At 32.7% G+C, this 20323-nt stretch overlaps 1 protein-coding gene across 1 annotated transcript in view; it reads left to right on the plus strand.

Moving 5' to 3' along the window:
- The window catches only part of LOC134260368 (uncharacterized), a 60979-nt gene that overhangs the window by 7761 nt on the left and 32895 nt on the right, over positions 1-20323 (plus strand). Inside the window, exons 3-6 of the mRNA XM_062742940.1 lie at positions 103-194; positions 2092-2307; positions 5907-6044; positions 8626-8757. Of these exons, the coding sequence (XP_062598924.1) occupies positions 103-194; positions 2092-2307; positions 5907-6044; positions 8626-8757 (578 nt within the window). The remainder of the gene's footprint in view (positions 1-102; positions 195-2091; positions 2308-5906; positions 6045-8625; positions 8758-20323) is intronic.

Consider the following 20323-nt stretch of genomic DNA (forward strand, 5'->3'; position numbering starts at 1 on the left):
TCAACTTTAAGTGTTCTTTTGTTTTGATAACAAAAAATCACAATTTGAGCTGAAGTGTAAATAATTTAAAAAATTAAAAAAGAAATATTATTTACCTTTAAGTGAGGTGTGCCTTCAAAAGTTGTTCGATTTTGCCTGGGGAGATAAGGGATGCAACTTTACGTTGGCAGATGCTAAACAATGGCTTGAAACAGGTAAGCAAATGAAAATGGTCCAATTCCGAGTTATGAAGCCATCCTTGGCCTAAATAGGGACTTTTTTAGGAGAGAATAATAATAGTAACTAGATGAGATCTCGTTGCGAGCAACGAGTAGGTCTTCCGTTGAATTTCTCGATAAGATGAGATGTGATTTTGACTGAGATATTAGTTAAAAGAGAAAGACATTAAGTTTTTCTTCATCAAATTTAAAGTTTCTGATATTTATCACGATAGTCTGAACATCTTTTGTTCAATATGGCTTATAAAAATGTTTCCCCTTTTCGAGACGTAATGCATAAAAAATATAGCATTTTGGCCCCTTGCAAACCTTATATCCATAAAATATGACCAAAATTTTATAACATATTGTTGCAAATCATTTAGATGACTACTTTTGCTTCAGTGATGTATAACAAAATATTGATCATTAGAGAGTTATGGATTAAAGAGTTTTAGCCCTTCTCAGTCCCTTATCTGAGGGCTCAGCCCCATTTCTTTGGTATCAAATGAAAGGTCTTGTGATTTTGAAGATTTTTTATTCAGTATCTTTTCAGAGATTTCTTCTCGTTGTGGAGATAGGCTAAATGGAAATATTCAGGGGCCACCCCTACAAGTCCTTAATGGGGCCGTTTTACAAAAATTCAAAGTATGGATATTGTTTAGAACATTATTCTGACCATCTTTTCTTCAATATTGCTTATCAAAATATTCCCCCTTTTTGAGATATAAAGCGTCAAAGATTTGAAATTCTGGCCCCTTTTGACCCCTAATTACGTAACATATGATCAACATTTTATCATATATTGTTGCAAATTGTTAAGATGACTACTTTTGCTTCAGTAATATATAACAAAAAAATGATAATTAGAGAGTTATAGATAAAAGACTTTTTGCCCCTTTGAGCCCCTAATTTGAGGGGTCAGCCCCATTTTATTGGTATCAAATGAAAGGTCTTGTAATTTTGCACATTTTTTCTTCAAAATGCTTTACCACATTATGAACAGGTATGAAGATATGAAACAAAATGTGTCAAATTTTGTGAGATATCTCTGAGACATTTTTTCGTGCCCAACCGAGCTCCGGCGCCTTTTGCGCTAGAAAGATTTGAAGACCCAATTGCAACTCACCAAACCTTCCTTTATTTTCACTGAAAATCTTAAGTCGATATCTTAAGTCGTTTCGGAGGAGTTTCCTGGACAAGCCGACCCTCTGAAAATCAGAAAATCCTGAATATCTCGAGATAAGAAGTGACGTCATCAATCAAAAAAATTTCCAATAAGGTTCAGATCAATACCTACCAGATCTGAAAGTTTCGTGAAATTTGGACGAGTCGTTTCTGAGAACTTGCGTGCACAAAATCGGTTGGAATAATAAAAGGGAAAAAGAAACCGAACGAAAACAATAAGGTCTTCCGTTGGAGACGGAAGACCTTAATAATTTCTCGTGTTGCATTTCAAAAGTTTTAGTTCGTAGTTGGAATAGCTTTGAAACAAACTGGCTATTTATATCAAACAGTGATGTCTTGTGTTATGCTAACTTTGGAGGTTAACATTCTTTATAAAATATGGTGAAGGAGTTTCATCTTTCCTTGGTTTAAACTCATTTAAAAATATTGTTAAATATTGTATACTTGAAAAGTTTCTCTCCAGTCTAATTTTATTGCCTTTCACGATCGTCGCAAAGGAGCATATAATTTTAATAAGGAAGGTAACATAAACTCTTCGGGGAAACTGTCTACGAAAAAATATAAAGTACTTAACAAATTTTATGATGCACAAGGTAGATAACATTTTAAAAATAAGTTTGTAAATCGGATTAGTCTGTGTCGTAAAAGTATTACCATGTTTAATCATTATTATTATATTCAGTGCTGTTTTCTTATTTTTTTTCAGACACAACTCTTTGTCCTAGAAAATGTCGCGTAAAAATCAACAACTTAGATGAAACAAAACGGGTATTTGATACAAAGTATCGTTTGGAATTTATCCATCTAAGATTCAATGTCTTGGTCGAAAATTCAATGAGAATGAAAAGGAAATGCATATTCTTAGATCCATCCAAAGATGGGAGGACAATGGAAATTAATTGCAAAATAAATGCAGAAAATTGTAAGTTCTCTTATTCCATGAAGAAATATTTATTCTACTGAAAGATTATTTTATATGAATTAACCAAAAATTATGAAGAACAATTATATATATAGAGAAAATTCAACACCACCAGAACTTAATAATTATTTATTTGTATGTGGTGAGTATTGTCGTGGCATTATGCATGGGTCGCCGCACAAATTAATACAACATTGGCAGAACCACTTCAACATCAACATCAAATCAATCAATCAATCATCAATCAAATTCAGCAAATATAAACAAATTGACCGCCCTGGGTAATCCGCGGACGGTTACTTAGTTAATCTGTACTAATTTACATCAGGGGCCTATATACTAAGTATATAGTCCCCTGTTTACATACACAATCTGCAATAATTATTTAATACAAAATGCAGTTTTTCTCCAATTTATCAAACCCAGTCACACAGCAATGTAGTTTGCATCAGCAAAACATTTTCACTCGATCAGTGTCAACCATTAGTCAACAATTATTTCCCATTAATAGTACTTAGTTAACATATCAGTTGACTTTAGTTTGCGCATACACCAAATGGCTGCAAACGAGTAAACGTTTGCAGTCACCCCACAAGGGAGCACCAAGTCAACTGACCCACGACAATACTGAACTTCCCTACTTATTTCCTTCCAGATGGACTGATTATAACTATTTCTGGAAATATCTCCCCTCCAGAGAGGTAAACACCATCTCAGAACCAAAAGGAGGTGATATCCTGTATAGTTTCTGGCAAACACACAAACAAAGGTCATGTTTAGCAATATCTCTATTAAAACAAACACAGGATCTCTCCATTGGCATTGCTTGATTGTATTGAACATACCTCCATTCTAAACAAAAAAAATTCTTGTTTTATCTTATACTGAGTTTTACACTCTCCACCATCCTATCTTGATCATTATCTTCACAGTGAAAACTGTAAGAGACTAAGAGTACAATGTGGTATCATTTATACACTCTTCAAACAAAATCATTTCATATCATGAAAGTCAATAATCTACATAGGGTTCAAAGCAGAACAATTAACAAACAAATATCACTGCAAACTAACGAGGATTTAGAAAAGATTAGTAAGTGGAGTGTACCCTGAGTTTACCACTTGTACCCTTGAGATTTTCATCTACCTGCATACCCCTTTTTTTCTAATTAACACCCCAATTCATATGAGCAGTGGCTGCCCCTATATTTAAGGACTGTGTTTTAAATTTTCCCCTATCCCCTATCCCTATTTTTTTAGAATGGTAAACTGATACTGTATAATAGCCTTTCACCCAGAATGACACACCAATGGTCCTTTGATTTTTATCCACAAGAGACAAATACTCAGACATGTACCTAACAGTGCATATACATGGTTAATTCACAAATTACTGTACAACATTGAATCCTTACCTAGTTACTCACTTACCCTGTTGAACAGACTTAATATTCAAGAACATTATACCTTGGTCAGGTTCAGTTTTGATGTCTGCAATCTGAATTATAACTGCAATGATAATAATTTTTGGGTGTAAAAGCAGAGTACATGTATACTACAAACCATGCATAATAAAAAGAACAAAACAAAACGATTAATTAATGTTGATGAAGAATTAGAAAGGTTAGATTCATGTGTAATTCTATGTACCTAATGTGGGAACACTTGCAAAATTTTTAATAATCATGTGATTGAAATAGTAAAAACTAAATATGTTGCTAATAAATTCCACCTTTTAATTGAATGCACTGCATTGTCAACATAACTTTGCTACCTGTTTCCTATGGCCTGAATTTATAAACTATAATATATGCATTTACATTAATCTCATGTACCCTATAATTAGAGGATTTTGAGTGAATAAATTAAACTGAACTTGTGACTTTATCTGAAATAACACTAAAAACTGATGGCAGCAACATACATTGTATGGCCTACAGCAACATACATTGTTTTACCTATCTGATAAATATGCATGTAGAGCATGAACATGACAAGAATGTAACTCACTGCACTATGTGACTTAAAAATGGTGGCCACATTTCTTTCTAATTAAAGAAGTAATGAAACTTTTGCAATGAAAGTACAACACTTTTGTCTTTGTGGCCTAAGATGCCTCAAGAATCTTTCTACTTTAAGGCCATGATCATTCTCACAAATTCCTTGGTAAGCTTTTGTCCTTGGTGTCAGGTCCCTGAAATGCCTGTACATGCAGTTTATGATAACTTGTACCTGCTATTGAAAACACCTGGTATCTTCTTACCTTAAAAATATTTATTATTAATAAATAATAATACTATTAATATTTATATTCATTTATTATTTAAATCTGCATATTGTTCAGACGAACTTTTAACAACCATGTGAAAAACTTTAGACTGTTCAAAGAACTTTTTATTAACCGTGTCGTGATGTGAAAATTCTTAAATCCTTTGGTATAGTATGATTGTGTCTGAGGCATAAAAGCCATAACTTACTTGAAAAATAAAGAATTTTCCAATTTAAATATAACACAAAACTACTGTTGTAAACATAGCTTTGTATGTGACGTCATAGTATATTCACTTAATTGCTCGGGTACTTCCGTTTTGTGAAAAAAATCCAAGGTTCAAATCTTGATCCTGACGCATTGGGAGTAATACTATTTTTATTTCATTTATATATTGTAAATGTATTTACATACACTGCACTTACCTAGCATAGGCAGTAAACGCAAACTATTGGGCTTAAATTGTATCGTCAAAAGCAGATCAACACAAGTTATAAAAGGAACCGAGTAAGAAATGTTAATGTTGAATAGGGCTCTCCCAATGGTTTCACCATCATACAAACCTATGAACTACAGAATCAGTGATCTTTATACAATCCATGAGCCACTTATTTCAGCACAAAACCATGTGTTTGCACAGCACACGACAATCCAAAAACATCGTTCGTTATAACATCAAAATAATTTTTCTTTGATATAAAAATTGTATCATATGTATATAAAATTGCAATAATTTTAACAATTAACATTTCTTAAAAGCCAATCCGGCATATTTTTACCAATCTAAACGCTTGATTAATCTGTGACCTCTTTCCTGTTCAGCAACCCGGCATAAGAGGAAGCCCAAGCCCGATCTTAACTTTGAAGTCTGTATATCATACATCTAACCCGATTTGTTTTCTCATAAAATAAATGCATCTATTTTATATTTCAAATACATGCTAATATTTAAAATTTAAAAGCTTTATATGACCAATGATCTTGATCCACCGAGGTCATCAAACGTTACTTTATCATTACATGTCGCTTATTTGGTCATATTGAAACTATACATGTAGGTTTTTTTTTCATTTTATGCACATATTACTTTCTTTAAACCAGACAAATGTAAAAAGATGCAATCTCCATTACTCAACTCTCCGTTGAAGACTTGTTTCTATATCAACATTAAATTGTATCCATGGAATATCCCTTTTAATCTGACGCTCCAGATTATCAAACGCTGCTGAAGAACGTTCGATATGAAAATATTTCTATTTTTTAAGAGGAAAAAAAAATAAACATAACAAAAACGATTGCCCCCAAAAAATTAGGTAACCCTTTCTTTGCAGTAGTAGACAGCCCAAAAGATTTGTGTACATCAAGCCATAATTGTACAGAAGAATCCAAGAAATGCTTTTTGACGGGAAAGATCGGGATCTGCGTATGCAAACCTGAGTATATAGGATTCGAAAATCAATGTTTAAAGGGTAAGTACTTACAGTCGCAGAATTTTATTCTACTATAAAAGGACCAATTAAGGATATCAAACAAAATGAAAAATAGAAAAACAACATAATTTTCCAAAGGATATATTAGCGCTCTTAAAAACCTGAGTATAACTCTTAAACGAAGAAGAGGAGGAAGGAATGTGGTATCGAACTCGTTATTATTTTATTTTTTTTTTTCGATTTTTCCAAAAACCAGCGGATTTACGGTTATTTTACGGAATATAATGCTTCTATCGAACTCATTATTATTGTAAAAAAAAATAAATAAATTTTTTTCCTGGTGTTGTATTTAAAACTTTTAGACATGATTTTTGAAGTTTGAAATAAATAACATATATTTGTCAAAATTTCTATGAAATTTCTTTCGGATTTAAATTTTAGGAACAAAAGTAGAAATTCTCTGAAAAAAATTATCAAAAAGCAAAACTATAGTGATATTCACGATATTTGATAAAACTGATACATGTATAAAGATATGTTAACATTCTGTGATTTTGTTTTGAAATCAATTAAAATATTCAATTCCTTTAATATTGAATGCACTTGAACACATGAAAACAGTAGGATCTATATCTACAATGCTCTAGGAAAACCAAAAGTAGAATATTGTTTTGCATCATTTTGATTAAAACAATTACAAAAATGAATTTATCATTGAAATATAACAGCTGGATCATCTTAAGGGGGCCGACTATAGTTTTATTGTGTGAAAACTACAATAGCGAAACTTTTCATTTTAATACCATATATAACATACATTAACTTCAGTGTACATGCAAAGTTTGGGGAAAAACTACCGTCCAGGTATTTTTGAAAAACGTTCAATTCATAATAAAGATAAACAAAATCAAATATTATGAGGATAGAAAATTAAAGACCATTAAGTTTTAGCATTGATTTGATATTTTTTTATGCTGTCGGTCTTATTACACCGTCTGGAATACCGCTGTAAAGACGAATAATGACTCCCATCGAATAATGACCGGGAGGGATGTCATTTTTCAACGACGGAAAATGACTCCAAACCCGTAGAAAAAGAATAGGCACATTGTCCTTATAGGTCACCTGAGCATCATGCAACAACTTTCCAGTGATTTAATTTGATTCTTGTTTTAAGCCAGATGCTATGGCATTCAATATTTTAAAAGAGGCAACATTGATCATCATAACTATACACAATGCAATTGCTAAGTTTGGTTACTTAATAGTTAATACCCATAGGCAGGGTAGGGGAACAAAAACTGTATTTCAACTAATCAGTGATACTCAGCAATAATCAGTAGTGCCCCTACCACACGTGAACCCCTGACCATAGGTCCACACATTGCACAATTTTTGAAAAGGCAACCTTGCTTTTCAAAATGTTTGATTAATACCAATGTGCAGATTTCAAACAATTTATTAATTTTCAGATATACGTACAGCCCCCCCCATCCCTTTTTGGTACCCCTGACCTTGGGGCCTTGAAATTCACAATTCTAGAAGATTATGAGGGCCCCTGCTCATCATAGATATTCGTGGGGGATTAAATTTCGTTTATTTCGTTGTTAACAATTTTCAAAGTAATTAAATCCCACACGGAATTTTATGACTATATATGGAAAAAGCTTACTCTCAAAACAACAAATTAAATGCCAACGAAACTATTTTCGATGACAGATCAACGAAATTTCATATACCCTTATAAAATTTGTGCTTCCACCAGTATATAGGTAGTTGATTTGCTAAATACCCAGGAGCAGAGAAGAAAATTTTCAAAGATTTAAGAAATTTTAAGTATTTTTCACAATATAATCAATAGAGCCCCACCCTAACACCAGAATTCCTGATCCTGGGGCCATAAAATTCACAATTCTGGTAGAGGCACTCTTGCTTATCATAACTATGCACTTAGTAAGATTATTTAAAAACCAGGAGCGGAGAAGAAGTTTTTAAAGAATTAATGCATTTTCACTATATAATCAATAGAGCCCCGCCCTAACACCTGAAGCCCTGACCCTGGGGCCATAAAATTCACAATTTTGATAGAGACACTCTTGCTAATCATAAATATGCACTTAGTTAGATTATTTATTACCTAGAATCAGAGAAGAAGATTTTCAAAGAATTAATGCATTTTCACTATATAATCTCAGGCCCCTGGGAGACAGGGATCCTGAAATTCACAATTTTTGTTCCCCTTCACCCAAAGATGCTTTATGCCAAATTTGATTGAAATTGGTTCAGTGGTTGCAGAGAAGAAGATGAAAATGTTCAAATGTTAACGGAAACGGCAAGACGCACAACGCACGACGACGGACGAAAACGGATAGCAATAGGTCATCTGAGATTTTTTTTCAGGTGACCTAATAATAAGATAGAAACAAAAAAAAATCAATTTTTGAAGGTCATTATTCTATGGGGTCATGATTCGTCTTTACACCGGCGAACTATCATACGGAACTTTTATGCTCTACATAAAACGTTCAATACTTAATTAATAATTAATAATTAATACTTAATTAATAATTACAAGTAATAACATACAATTTAAAGGAGCACCTTTGTTCTTTTTCATCAGGAAATTTGAAATTAAATGATACATGCCAGCGAAATGAGCAGTGTTCTGTGGTATCAGGCTTGGTTTGTCAGAATGATACATGCGTACGTGGGCGTGGATATGTACCACTGAATGATTCAGAATGTTTTCCATGTAAGTTTATTTTTTATCAATGTATAAATATTTTTACAGTAGCTAAATTGTTATTACAATACTTACTTTTTCCACTACTATTAATTTTTTAAACTAGAAACACATTTGGTCGGCTGATTGGAACATCAGTGAAGAATACAAAACATGCCGTTCTCATGAATAATTAATGCATTTGTCATTCCAATTAATGAATAAAATTATTTTACCTTTTTACCCACTAGATCTAGATGCATTCATAAGATTGCTAAAGTTCTGAATTTATCTTACACTTCTGTCAACACTTAGGCTCTTCAACAAACTTCCTCAACTGAATGAATTGACATTGTCATTTCTCCACCTGATGCATTTTTAGTCCAAAAGAATCGTTTTTTATTTGCATATTAGTAGACTTTTTCCCATCGACTTTTGACATATTGTTTACATGTTAAGCGACGTTGTTACATGCTGTCCATGAAATCCAACGAGAAAGTGTGCATAAGAAATACAGTGTATAATAACTTAAATTCTTTGGTGGAAATAAATAGAGGTTTTGTATTATTTCAATAATTCTGCATATCACAGCGCAGTCTGTTGGATATGCGTCTTTATCGCAGACGCAGTTATTATTTAATCTACACTGCGAAATTGCAACTCTCCATTTTTTGGAGGAATTATCGTCCTTTTACATCATGATGAAGCGAAGCTGAGACGTAGGAAAACAACAAGAGATAGACGTCAATTTTTAACCAGAAGATAGGCGGTATCGTTCTAAAATTTTATTTTTTGAAAACGGTAAGTTGTTACTTTCTCGGGATTTGCGATGATTCTTAGTGAATTACTTAAAATATAATTTAATTGCCGAAGTTCAAAAATTTCCATGCACAATGCCCGAGGAAAGTAGCACATGCCGAATCGCATTTGTTCAATATCTTAGTTTAAAACAGGTAAATGTATACAAAATAATCATATATAGAGGAAAATATACTATCTAAATTGCTTAATCGCTAACGTTAATAATAATAACATAAAAAACTTTCACGGGTAGAGATTTTTGTAGGCAAAAAATAAATCATGCCACTATGGAAATATCGAAAGTCGAATAGTCCATATGCCAGGCCAGCGCCAGCTACAGAAACAATATCGGCACCGCCCCAATCCACTGGCACAGTCACCACACACAGCCATACTTCCATAGAGGTATGACAATGTCGTTACCCGCATCAGTACCCCCCAACGGAAGCAAACAGGATCACAGAACAGCCTGATCAAGATAATGCAGGTAAAAGTACTTGTGTGGGATATGAAATTCATACCAGCAATGATAATAACGATCTTTTGACCCCCAATACCATAGACAACACATCATTTAAGTTAAGGTTTAACGTCAATGCGACTACTCGTACTAAAATAGTAGAAGGCCAATACGTAGACTTGGCCGAGCTTTTAAAAGTTCAACCTTCAGAAACTCCCAACAATACGTTTCATATCAAAAACACAGGGAACTTAATTTTAAAGCCAGAACCCCCCCCCCCCCCCCCCCCCAAAAAAAATACAACAATCCAAAAGTGGACAGACGCATTCTTGATATTTAGAAGCATTTATCTTTCAGTTCAAAAAGACAAAACCCAACACTTACTCAAATTCAATGCACGAAAAGCTGAAATTATTTACTTACTTTTTTGCTGAATAAAATCTTTTGCTCTGAATATGATCTCCCTTCTCAAATTATGAAAGATGCTAACGTTGCTTGCAACCAATGAAACCTCTGTCAATTTAATATATGTAATAAATCTAATCCTTAGTTAAGAATTTTTGTTGTTATTTGTACAGTTTTTGTACCTTTTTTGATGAGCTTTGTAGAGTACTCACATATTTCCGTGTGGTCAAATTTTCGTGGTTTGAGGAAAAAATGTTGGTTCGTTGGGATTTGATTTCGTGGATAAAGAACTTTTTAGTAGTTGTGCATATCAAAATTTATATTTCGTTGTGAATATGAATTGTGGGTCTGTTCATACCTCGAAAACAACAAAAATTACCCCCCCCCCCCGAAACGTAGTGATTTCACAGTATTTTCTTCCAAACTCATGTATTTTTAAGGCCCCTGTACATTATCCAGGTCCAGAACATATCACATGTTTGTGTGTTCTTTTTGACATTTCTCCTTAAAACGTTTAATTTATTATAATAAGCAAAAAACATAAAAAAAACACAAAGTAGTTGTTTACTATCATTTAATCACAATAATAAAACAGTTATTGCGGTCAATACGGTGATTAGCAACCTTCGAAATACAATATTCAATATTGTACTCCTCAGATGTCGTAATGATCGAATTCACCATAAAACAGCAAGTACATTGCATTGTATTGTATAAATCTTTATAAAAGATTTACTGATTACATATTAGATGTTAGGTTTTTAAACAGTTTGATGACAAATATATGGGATACATAAACAAAAGGTATATTCTTTAAAATGCAAATCACATATTTGTGGCAAAATATATTCATTAACAATATTTACATGTAACTCCACCAGAAAATGATTTCACTTTTCCAGAAAATGATAATGTTGACAACCCTTATTAAAATGGATTTTGACTAGAAACCCAGTTTATAAAACCCCCAAAAAGTCCTTGTTTTTGGCTTGCTGTTTGGAGATTTTTCTTGAACGTTGAATCCTGAAATAGATATGCAGTCATACATTGATCTAACTAGGTATAATCAAGAGAATACGTGTGTTTTATATTTTTAATAATTTAAATTATATTTTAACAATTTTTAACTTGTAAGTTTGTATAGAAAATAACTCTATCACTAGCAAAATAGTCTCGCTAGTTTAAATGAGTATTTTGCCATAGAAACTAAAATCAATAAACATTTCGACCACTTTGAAAAATGGTATTCATATTTATTGCTCCTGTCAACATAAATTGCTGGTCATTTCAATTTTATTTTAAAGTCGAACGATGTTTGAAGGATACAGAACTTGTAAATTCATAGCATTAACTGTAGTATTAAGCTAAAATAACACAAACAAACTTTCTTCAGAAATCAGCATTATTTCTCATAGATTTACATTTAAATTGACAACCTGAATAATGTTTACCAAGTAGAGTTGGAGAATTTTATTAGATTTTGTCATAAAGTTTTAAAAAAATGTGCAAAATTTTGTATGGAATTATATAGAAGGCAAAATAAAATCTCAAATCTAAGCACCAAGGAAAACCTACGATTTCTTTATATTTCAGGGATTTATTATTTATATCAATACAAATCAAAATCAGTCAAAAAATATATATCAACCCGCGCATCCATTTTTTGTTTGTGGTAAGTACCCTTAATACTGTATACAAATGTACAACATTTGCTATAGTCCTTCTATATTCAAAACAATTAGATTCTAACTGTATATCATAAAAATTGGGTCGAGGAAGAGTTAAGAATATACGTTGGAAAAACTCAATTAGAATCATTAGCTCTTACATGAACAAATGTTTTTTGGAAATCTACTATATTGATAATGGATAAAAAATGTGACACAAAAATGCTAGGTCGATCTCGAGAATTGTCTATCTATATCTGCCGAAATTTACATGTAGGAGAACCTATCACATTAAATTCGTATAAATACAGTTAATTTCGACACTAACTTTGCCGTTTCCAACCTCGTTCAATATTACTAGAAGTAGCAATAGGAGTTGAATTTACATTTGAAAGCATTAGAAATGCTTGAACAATAATTTTGTCATAATATATATTAGAAAATATTTAGCTTAATTGGTAAAATATACCTTTGATTTCAATAATCAAGAAAAAAAGATTTTTATTTAAAGATGGAATCAGACATAAATTAGTATAATTTTTACATAATAGAAACAATAGCTTCATACAGAGTCTTCTGAAGGATTTTTCTTTATCTGAAGCCAAGCAATACATGTTTGGGACTTCACAAAAGGGGGGGGGGGCTTTCAATGATAGCTTTAAAAAATTGCATCAATACAGAAAAGATGATCGATAAAGGAGACTCAAATACCAGTGGGCATGGTGCTTTTCTTGATGCTTACAATACTATTACAAATTGGAATAGAAATGTAACAGAAAGTAAGAAGAAAAATTCGATTAAAGTTAGGACATTAATAATAATAAAATGTTCATTTATTCTTATTTATAAAAAAGGATATTTCATTTTTGATCTGTGATATAGAGTTTGCTATTCATTGGTGTCTTTGGGTTACCTGACACCGGGTTACCTTAAAGAAAGAGACTTCTAAAATGTATTCATTATGGGCAGACACTAGTTAGAATGATCTAACTGTGTGTCGGTACAAGCCCTCACCATAGTTAGAATACGTCCCATGTACTTGCAATGTAGCAAATCGGAGCGGATCTGCTCCGAAACGATTTTGAATGATATAAAATGATTTGCACTTGAAATAACTACCAAAATACATGTAATCAAAACAAACCTTTTTGAGATTCCTTATGCCTTTTATCCCCCAAAAATAACCCATATAAATACGAAAATTCAATCAATTTTCTCAATGTTTTTCTCTCGCTTCAAATTAAACTGCCATGTTTACATTCAAAACTCTCCAGATTGTTCGTAGTAAATGCACCGAGTACGAGTTATCGGCTGTGTTTCTTTTGCTACATTACGAATACACGGTACGAATTTTATCGTTAAACCGGATCCGTAGGACATTTATCATTTAAACGATAGAAATGGATAAAAACGGCTTCATGGTCTTTGATTACCTTTTACACTGCTTATTTATCGACCCATGTATGTTTGTCTTGAACAAGCCTCGATAATTATTTTGCTGAAAATCTTTCTTGAAAAAAAAAAATCTTACTTACTATATAACTATTGCAATTTAATTTGTCAATCATCATCATGTGCTCGATCATTGTAAAGATCACACGACGAATGTGACAGGAGTACAGGAATGCTTTCTCCTCCAAAACATTTAATCCCAATTCTGAAGATATCAGAGGTCAGTGTATGCTCTGCTGTTTATTTTTAAATGGTTTGAATACTTATAGTTCTTCATATTTTGTAAAAAGACATATTTTATCTTAATATTTTGTCAAATGGAGAATTATTATTATTTCAACTTCATCTTTACCAAATATTAAACGACATCTGTTTATTTTAAGTTTACATTAGCTAGAAGTACGAGTAAGCTTTTCTTATCAACATTTTACGTTTTCTTATGCCACCGTAATCGAGGATTCTGGGGTATATAGATTTGGCCTGTCCGTCTGTCTGTTTATCTGTTTGTCTGCAAAAACTTTAACGGTGACCATACATTTTGAGTGGGTTGGGCTATGGCTTTCATATTCCACAGGTTTTGCCTTGTGACGAAACCTTTCTGTGTGTGCTATCAAATTTGATCTGGTGACATAGACCTTGGAGTTTGACCCACTTTTATCAAAATTTTCCAAACTTTAACCATGGCCATAACTTTTGAATTTGTGTTAGAGCTTCTAAGTTCTTATGTGAATTTACTATGACAAAACCTTTCATTGGATATGAAAATATTTGACTTTCTGGCCTTGATTTACGAGTTTGGTCCACTTAAAAAGAATTAACTTTGACCATAAATTTTGAACCGTTGGTACCAGGGTTTTCATGTTCCTCAGGTGCATTCCTTTCGAAAAGACCTTCTTTGGATACAAACAATTTTTACCTTTTGACCTTGTCATTCGGAGTTTAACTTGCATTTGAGAAACTTAAACTCTCGACAGAAGCTGTTATACAGGGGCATCAATGCCTCAGAAACACAACTTTTTTTGTCAACTTTTCATCAATTCATCTGCTTCTCCAAAACCACGGGGCCAAATTTAAACGAACTTGCTTTAAAGTAATCTTAGATATAGGGAATTTAAGTTTTAATAAAAGACTACACCTTCTTCAAAGGGGAGATTACAAATTAGTGAAAACTAAATGGTATAGTTAAAAAGGCTTATTCTAAAAAATCAGTGGGAAAGAAAATAAACGACTTTTGTTGAATTAACCTCGGGAAATCTGTATTTAGATTGTTAAGATAGAACTCCGAGGGATAGAGAAGATCAACAATGGTTGTCAGTTTCACATAAGAAAAAACACTTTAAAGTTTGTATCAAGAACGGAAAGACTATGGTTGGTTATATTTATATGGAGAATTCTAGGGAAGTGTAGATTTAAGGGAGCAATAGAAGATAAACTTATAGGAATAAACGAGGGTCGTTCAATAAACAATGCAACATGTCATATCAAAATAAGAAATTTACGTAATATATATTCTTATTAGTTTCAATCCCTTAAGGTCTTCTCTGTTAACCTATATAAATGTCTTACGTCTTTGTATTCATGAACTGAAAACTACAGCAAATGCATCCTTAGGGATGCCCAAAGGACACTGATGAATATCATTTCCCATGACATATCTGACTTTGTACAATCTACCTTATATTGTTTTCTTGTGTTTTTGGAATAAAAAGGTATCATAGTAGCTTTCATGTACCTAATACGAGTGATGGATATCTTATGTTTAATTTCTTCGCTTTAAAACCTTATTTATTTCTCCAATCTTATATGCAACTGGTTTGTCGGGCAGCCTAGTCACCGAAATTAATTTAAAAAATACTATTGCGCTTTATTTTCTCTTTGAAGTAAATTTTGCATTTCTAGTTGCCCAAAATGCCGTTCATTGCGCGCACGTTACCATAGGTAAATGATTTGGAATTTAAAAATAACCTAAATTACTGCTTCCATTTAATTCATTAATTGTTTTACTGTAGAATCACAAATTTTCGTGGGGATAAAATTTCGTTGATTTGTCATCAAAAATATCTTTTGGGGCATTTAATTTCGTTGTTTTGAGAGTAAGCTTATTCAATATGTAGTCATATAAAATTTTGTGTGGGATTTAATTTCGTTGATAAATGTTAACAACGAAATAAACGAAATTTAATCCCCCACGAATATTTGTGCATTTACAGTATATCAAAATAGTGAAAAAAGTATATATTTCCAACCCATTATCTTTTTTACCACATCCAGCATTTTAGTCCCATCCTGTGAGTTTTCAACGCTGTTAGTCATGTCTTTGATTGTAGAGCTTTAATTTCCTCTTACGGCAATTCAATTGATCGATCTTCTGCTTTCTAAAAAGATGGAGTATGAACAATGAAATGTATAACTGAATATTTACTTTATTCACCTCTCTCTTTTTCTCTTTTTCACACCCTGTCTGTATGTGTGGGTATCTCTCTCTTTTTGTCTCTCGCTCTTTACAAATATCTATCTAAATTTAACCGTTGTCAAAATGCAACGTACCACGTCGTCTATGATTTCCCGAGGACTTGCATGTCTATAAACTACATAGGTTCTTCCTTATCAATAGTACAATACCTAAAAGACTGTATTTTACTTACGCCAAAAAGTTAAGAACAGGTCTTAAAGAGATAAAATGATATAATTTGAATATTTGACTAAGAAAGCCTCAGGTAAGGATTTGAATTTACTACATACTCTTTTTAGCTCACCTGAGCTGAAGGCTCAAGTGAGCTTTTCTGATCACATTTTGTCCGTCGTCCGTCCGTCTGTCTGTCCGTCTAGCTGTCCTTCTGTCTGTCCGTCTGTAAACTTTTCACATTTTCGACTTCTTCTCAAGAACCACTTGGCCAAATTTGACCAAACTTAGTACAGAGCATCCTTGGATTATGGGAATTTTAAATTGTTAAAATCAAGGGCCAAGTCCCCTCACAAAGGGAGATAATTAAAAAAGGACAAAAATTGGGTGGGGTCATTAAAAATCTTCTTCTCAAGAACCACTGGGCCAGAAAAGCTGAAACTTATATGGAAGCATCCTGGTAAAGTGTAAATTCTAAATCAAATCATGACCCCCGGGGGAAGGGCGGGGCCACAATGGGGAATCAAAATTTTACATAGAAATATATAGGAAAAATCTTTGATAATCTTCTTCTCAAGAACCACTTGTCCAGAAAAGCTGAAACTTACGTGGAAGCATCCTGGGGTAGTGTAGGTTCTAAATTGTTCAAATCATGACCCCCGGGGGAAGGGCGGGGCCACAATAGGGAATCCAAGTTTTACATAGAAATATATAGGAAAAATCTTTGAAAATCTTCTTCTCAAGAACCACAGAGCCACAGAAAAGCTAATACTTTTGTGGAAGCATGCTGGAGTAGTGTAGATTCTAAATTGTTCAAATCATGACCTCCGGGGGAAGGGCGGGGCCACAATGGGAAATCAAAATTTTACATAGAAATATATAGGAAAAACCTTTGAAAATTTTCTTCTCAAGAACCACTGGGCCAGAAAAGCTGAAACGTATATGTGCACATGGAAGGATTTTTGGGTAAAAGATGTGGAAAAGGGTATGTTTTATTATGTTTATTACATACTGTGTCCTTGGAAATAAAATACAGAACCCATTAAGTTGAGAAGAAAATTAGTAAATTATCAGAAAAAGACTTCTTACAACGTACACAATCTGTTGTCTCATACTGCTTGGGTTTGTTTCTACATGCACATGTACTATTTCAAATGTCCGTAATTTGAAAATAATCTATTATTTGTCAATTAGATTATCCTATCATTCAAAAAGTTAAAATAAAGAGAATTATTGTAACACCTAAAATAAGTGTATGATCACAAGTACTGTGTTTTAGACTTAATATACTAAGGGTGTGATGTTGATCCGTATCAGTCCTTCAAATCCATATCAGCCCTGCAGGGCTGATACTGCTATGGTGACGTCAGCCATATTGCATATGCAAAATTCCTGTATTTATTACTAAGTATGTAATGAATATGTGTAATCAAGACAAATGCTGAAGACCTTTTAATACTAATTAATAGGCCCTTAGAAACTCACTGAATTATGTACGAATTTTCCTGTTACTAGTTTTTCCCGATCATGACTGAGAGCACAAGGCAGATGCATGTGTCAGATATGCAGGATAAGTTCATTACTCCATGGCACCTTATCCATCTACTGATGTTACAGAGGTCCTCATTTGCTATGCTTCTGATTTTTATTAAAGAAATAGAATTTGAGCTTGAATACTCCTCATTATCATCATATATTAAATGTTTGAATTTTTCCCTATATGTATTGGGTATTTTTATATCAAATATGCGACCAGTAAAACAATGAAAAAAATTATATATTCTGTTGTGACACACAGCCGATATATAAATACATCTATAAAAGATTATTCGTTGATAATTTTTAATTGGAACAGAATAATGGAACATTTATTTCCTCAGAATGACAAAATTAAAACATATATAATGTGAGTGTGAACTTTATATTTCTTGACAAAGTTTTGAACTCAGTCTGTTTTCAAAATAACAGTAAATAGTTCTGGTTCAGTCTGAGTCCGCGAATCTATTTTGTTTTATTTTCACAAATCTTTTCAAGACATACCTGTAGTCCAAATCTAAAGTGATCGGGGTATATATGAGAAAGTGATATTATTTACTTTTGGTTCACCAGTCCTGAAATCCTTGTGAACTTGAAATAAAAGAAACCCGTGTTTGGTACGTCAATCTCTTTTGATGTTTCACTAGAAAAAGTCGTTAATGAAAACTTAATAATCAAACTTTATGTTTAACCTGATGAATTCATTTTTTCTATCGTCAATGAGGTTTATGTCTTTCAATTGATTCGTAAGAGCATGATCTACGTAGGAGCAATTCTTAATGAAAAAAGAAAAATAACAATTGATAATCAAGCTAATGAAAGAAGAAAATCAAGTTCTCATTTCGAAAGTTCTATGGTTTAAACAATGGCCTTGTCAGCAGGTTAATATACCATTAAGTCGAATGCTGAATGAACTGTAAGATCATTACACATTGAATTGTCTGCGGGTTTTCCGTTTGTCTGATCAGGATTGGGTATCGCAAATATAGCTTGTCGACAGGAATTGCTTGCTCCTCTGCGAGACCTTGTCCTGCTATTGTCAAAAATAGAGCCCTAACTTTTTAATCGTAAAAATAAGGGTTGTGTTGGCGCACAGTAAACAAAGACGTACGTTTGATTATGAAGATACATATAATCCGTACATACGGTTTTAGCCTGAAATTCACGGTACACTGTACGTCCTAACGAAAGTCAACATTAATATCCTTTGTTCACAACTTACTTAAGCATTAATTGCACGAAATATATTTATATTCATATTTTACAATGTTCTTATTTCGGCTGAAAATTGACTCTTTTAGATTCACTCAAAAGCTATCAAATTGCGCGAGAGGGTGTTTCCGCTGGCAAATTGTTGTCTGGTATTCAAGAAACACTTGTACATAATTTTTGTTTAATTTGCTTATTTTCTATAGTAAATATATATTGATACAAAAATCCTTTTTAGTAACCAAGTCTTTAATTGTCCCTATGTTTATTTACACTAGTCTAGTCTTTTAAATACAGTACATAATTTCACTTTTTCTAAGGAAACGAATTATCTCTTTATCTTACATCCTTTCTTTTAATCAGATGCAAACTAATTTTAAGTGCACTTCCTTTCCCACTCTCTACAAAAATTGTTGTAACAGTCAATCACGTTCCCACTCGTCAGATATTTCATTAAAAGAAAGATTCTGTATTCTGTTTTTTTTCCGCGTCATGTTTTTTTCGCGAAAATCAGAATCTAAATCAGAATATTAAATTTACTCAAATTAAGTCTTCATTATTTTAAATTCCTAGTGAAAATAGATTTAACAGTTGTTTATGAAGGAATTGGTTGTAAAATATTTACATTCCGTGTATTTTTTCCTTATGAAATTCATTACAAATCCACGACATTCAAATTTCTACAACACACGCGAAACCCTGTCACCGCGCGTTAGAATACACAGTAGGAACTAGGTGCATTTTCTATAATCTAGGAACACCAAAATGTACAATGTGTTGACTCAATTTAATAAAAGGACTATCATCCTGTTAAATTAACATAAAATAACTACAATTGTGCGTTAAAAATTAATTTGTCACTTTTTTCCTCGCAATGTTTGTTTGCGTTATTTAACTTTGCAACGTCATCTGACGTCACAAACGGCTCTTACGTCTATTTACCACGTCAGTTTTGAAGGGCGCTAAATTCACGTAACAGATTAACGAAATCAGTAATTTTGAAGCAGGAAAATTAGAGAATGTAAATATAAGCTAACGCGCGGTATTCAATTTGTCGGCATGGCTAGTTGTGTTATAGGACCGAAGACAGTCAAAAATATGAATTCAATGCTTAAACGTAAGTCATTAATGTTCAAAGCTACTTCATACCGTCGAGGATTAGATTGAACAACCTTAATTTTTTCAATTTTGGAATACCCGTTCAGCTGATTAGTACCATCTCTCAAATGCATTAATTTTTAAAAAAGATTTTAACAATCATAGGTCCTGTATTGTTCCAAAGTGACTAGCAGTTCAGGCATAATTAAGAAAGGTTCTAGCAAGTAACGTGACCAATATATTTAGTTTGTCAATTAGTAAACAAAAATATGGTTTCAAACAATAGTAATCACCGGCGCTTGACCTCTGATCCCACTATTTCTACCATCTACTATATAAGCATAG

The sequence above is a fragment of the Saccostrea cucullata genome, unplaced genomic scaffold (genome assembly GCF_032062105.1).
Source record: "Saccostrea cucullata isolate Sc308-1 unplaced genomic scaffold, CSIRO_AGI_Scuc_v1 ctg435, whole genome shotgun sequence".
In the NCBI taxonomy this organism is placed as follows: Eukaryota; Metazoa; Mollusca; class Bivalvia; order Ostreida; family Ostreidae; genus Saccostrea; species Saccostrea cuccullata.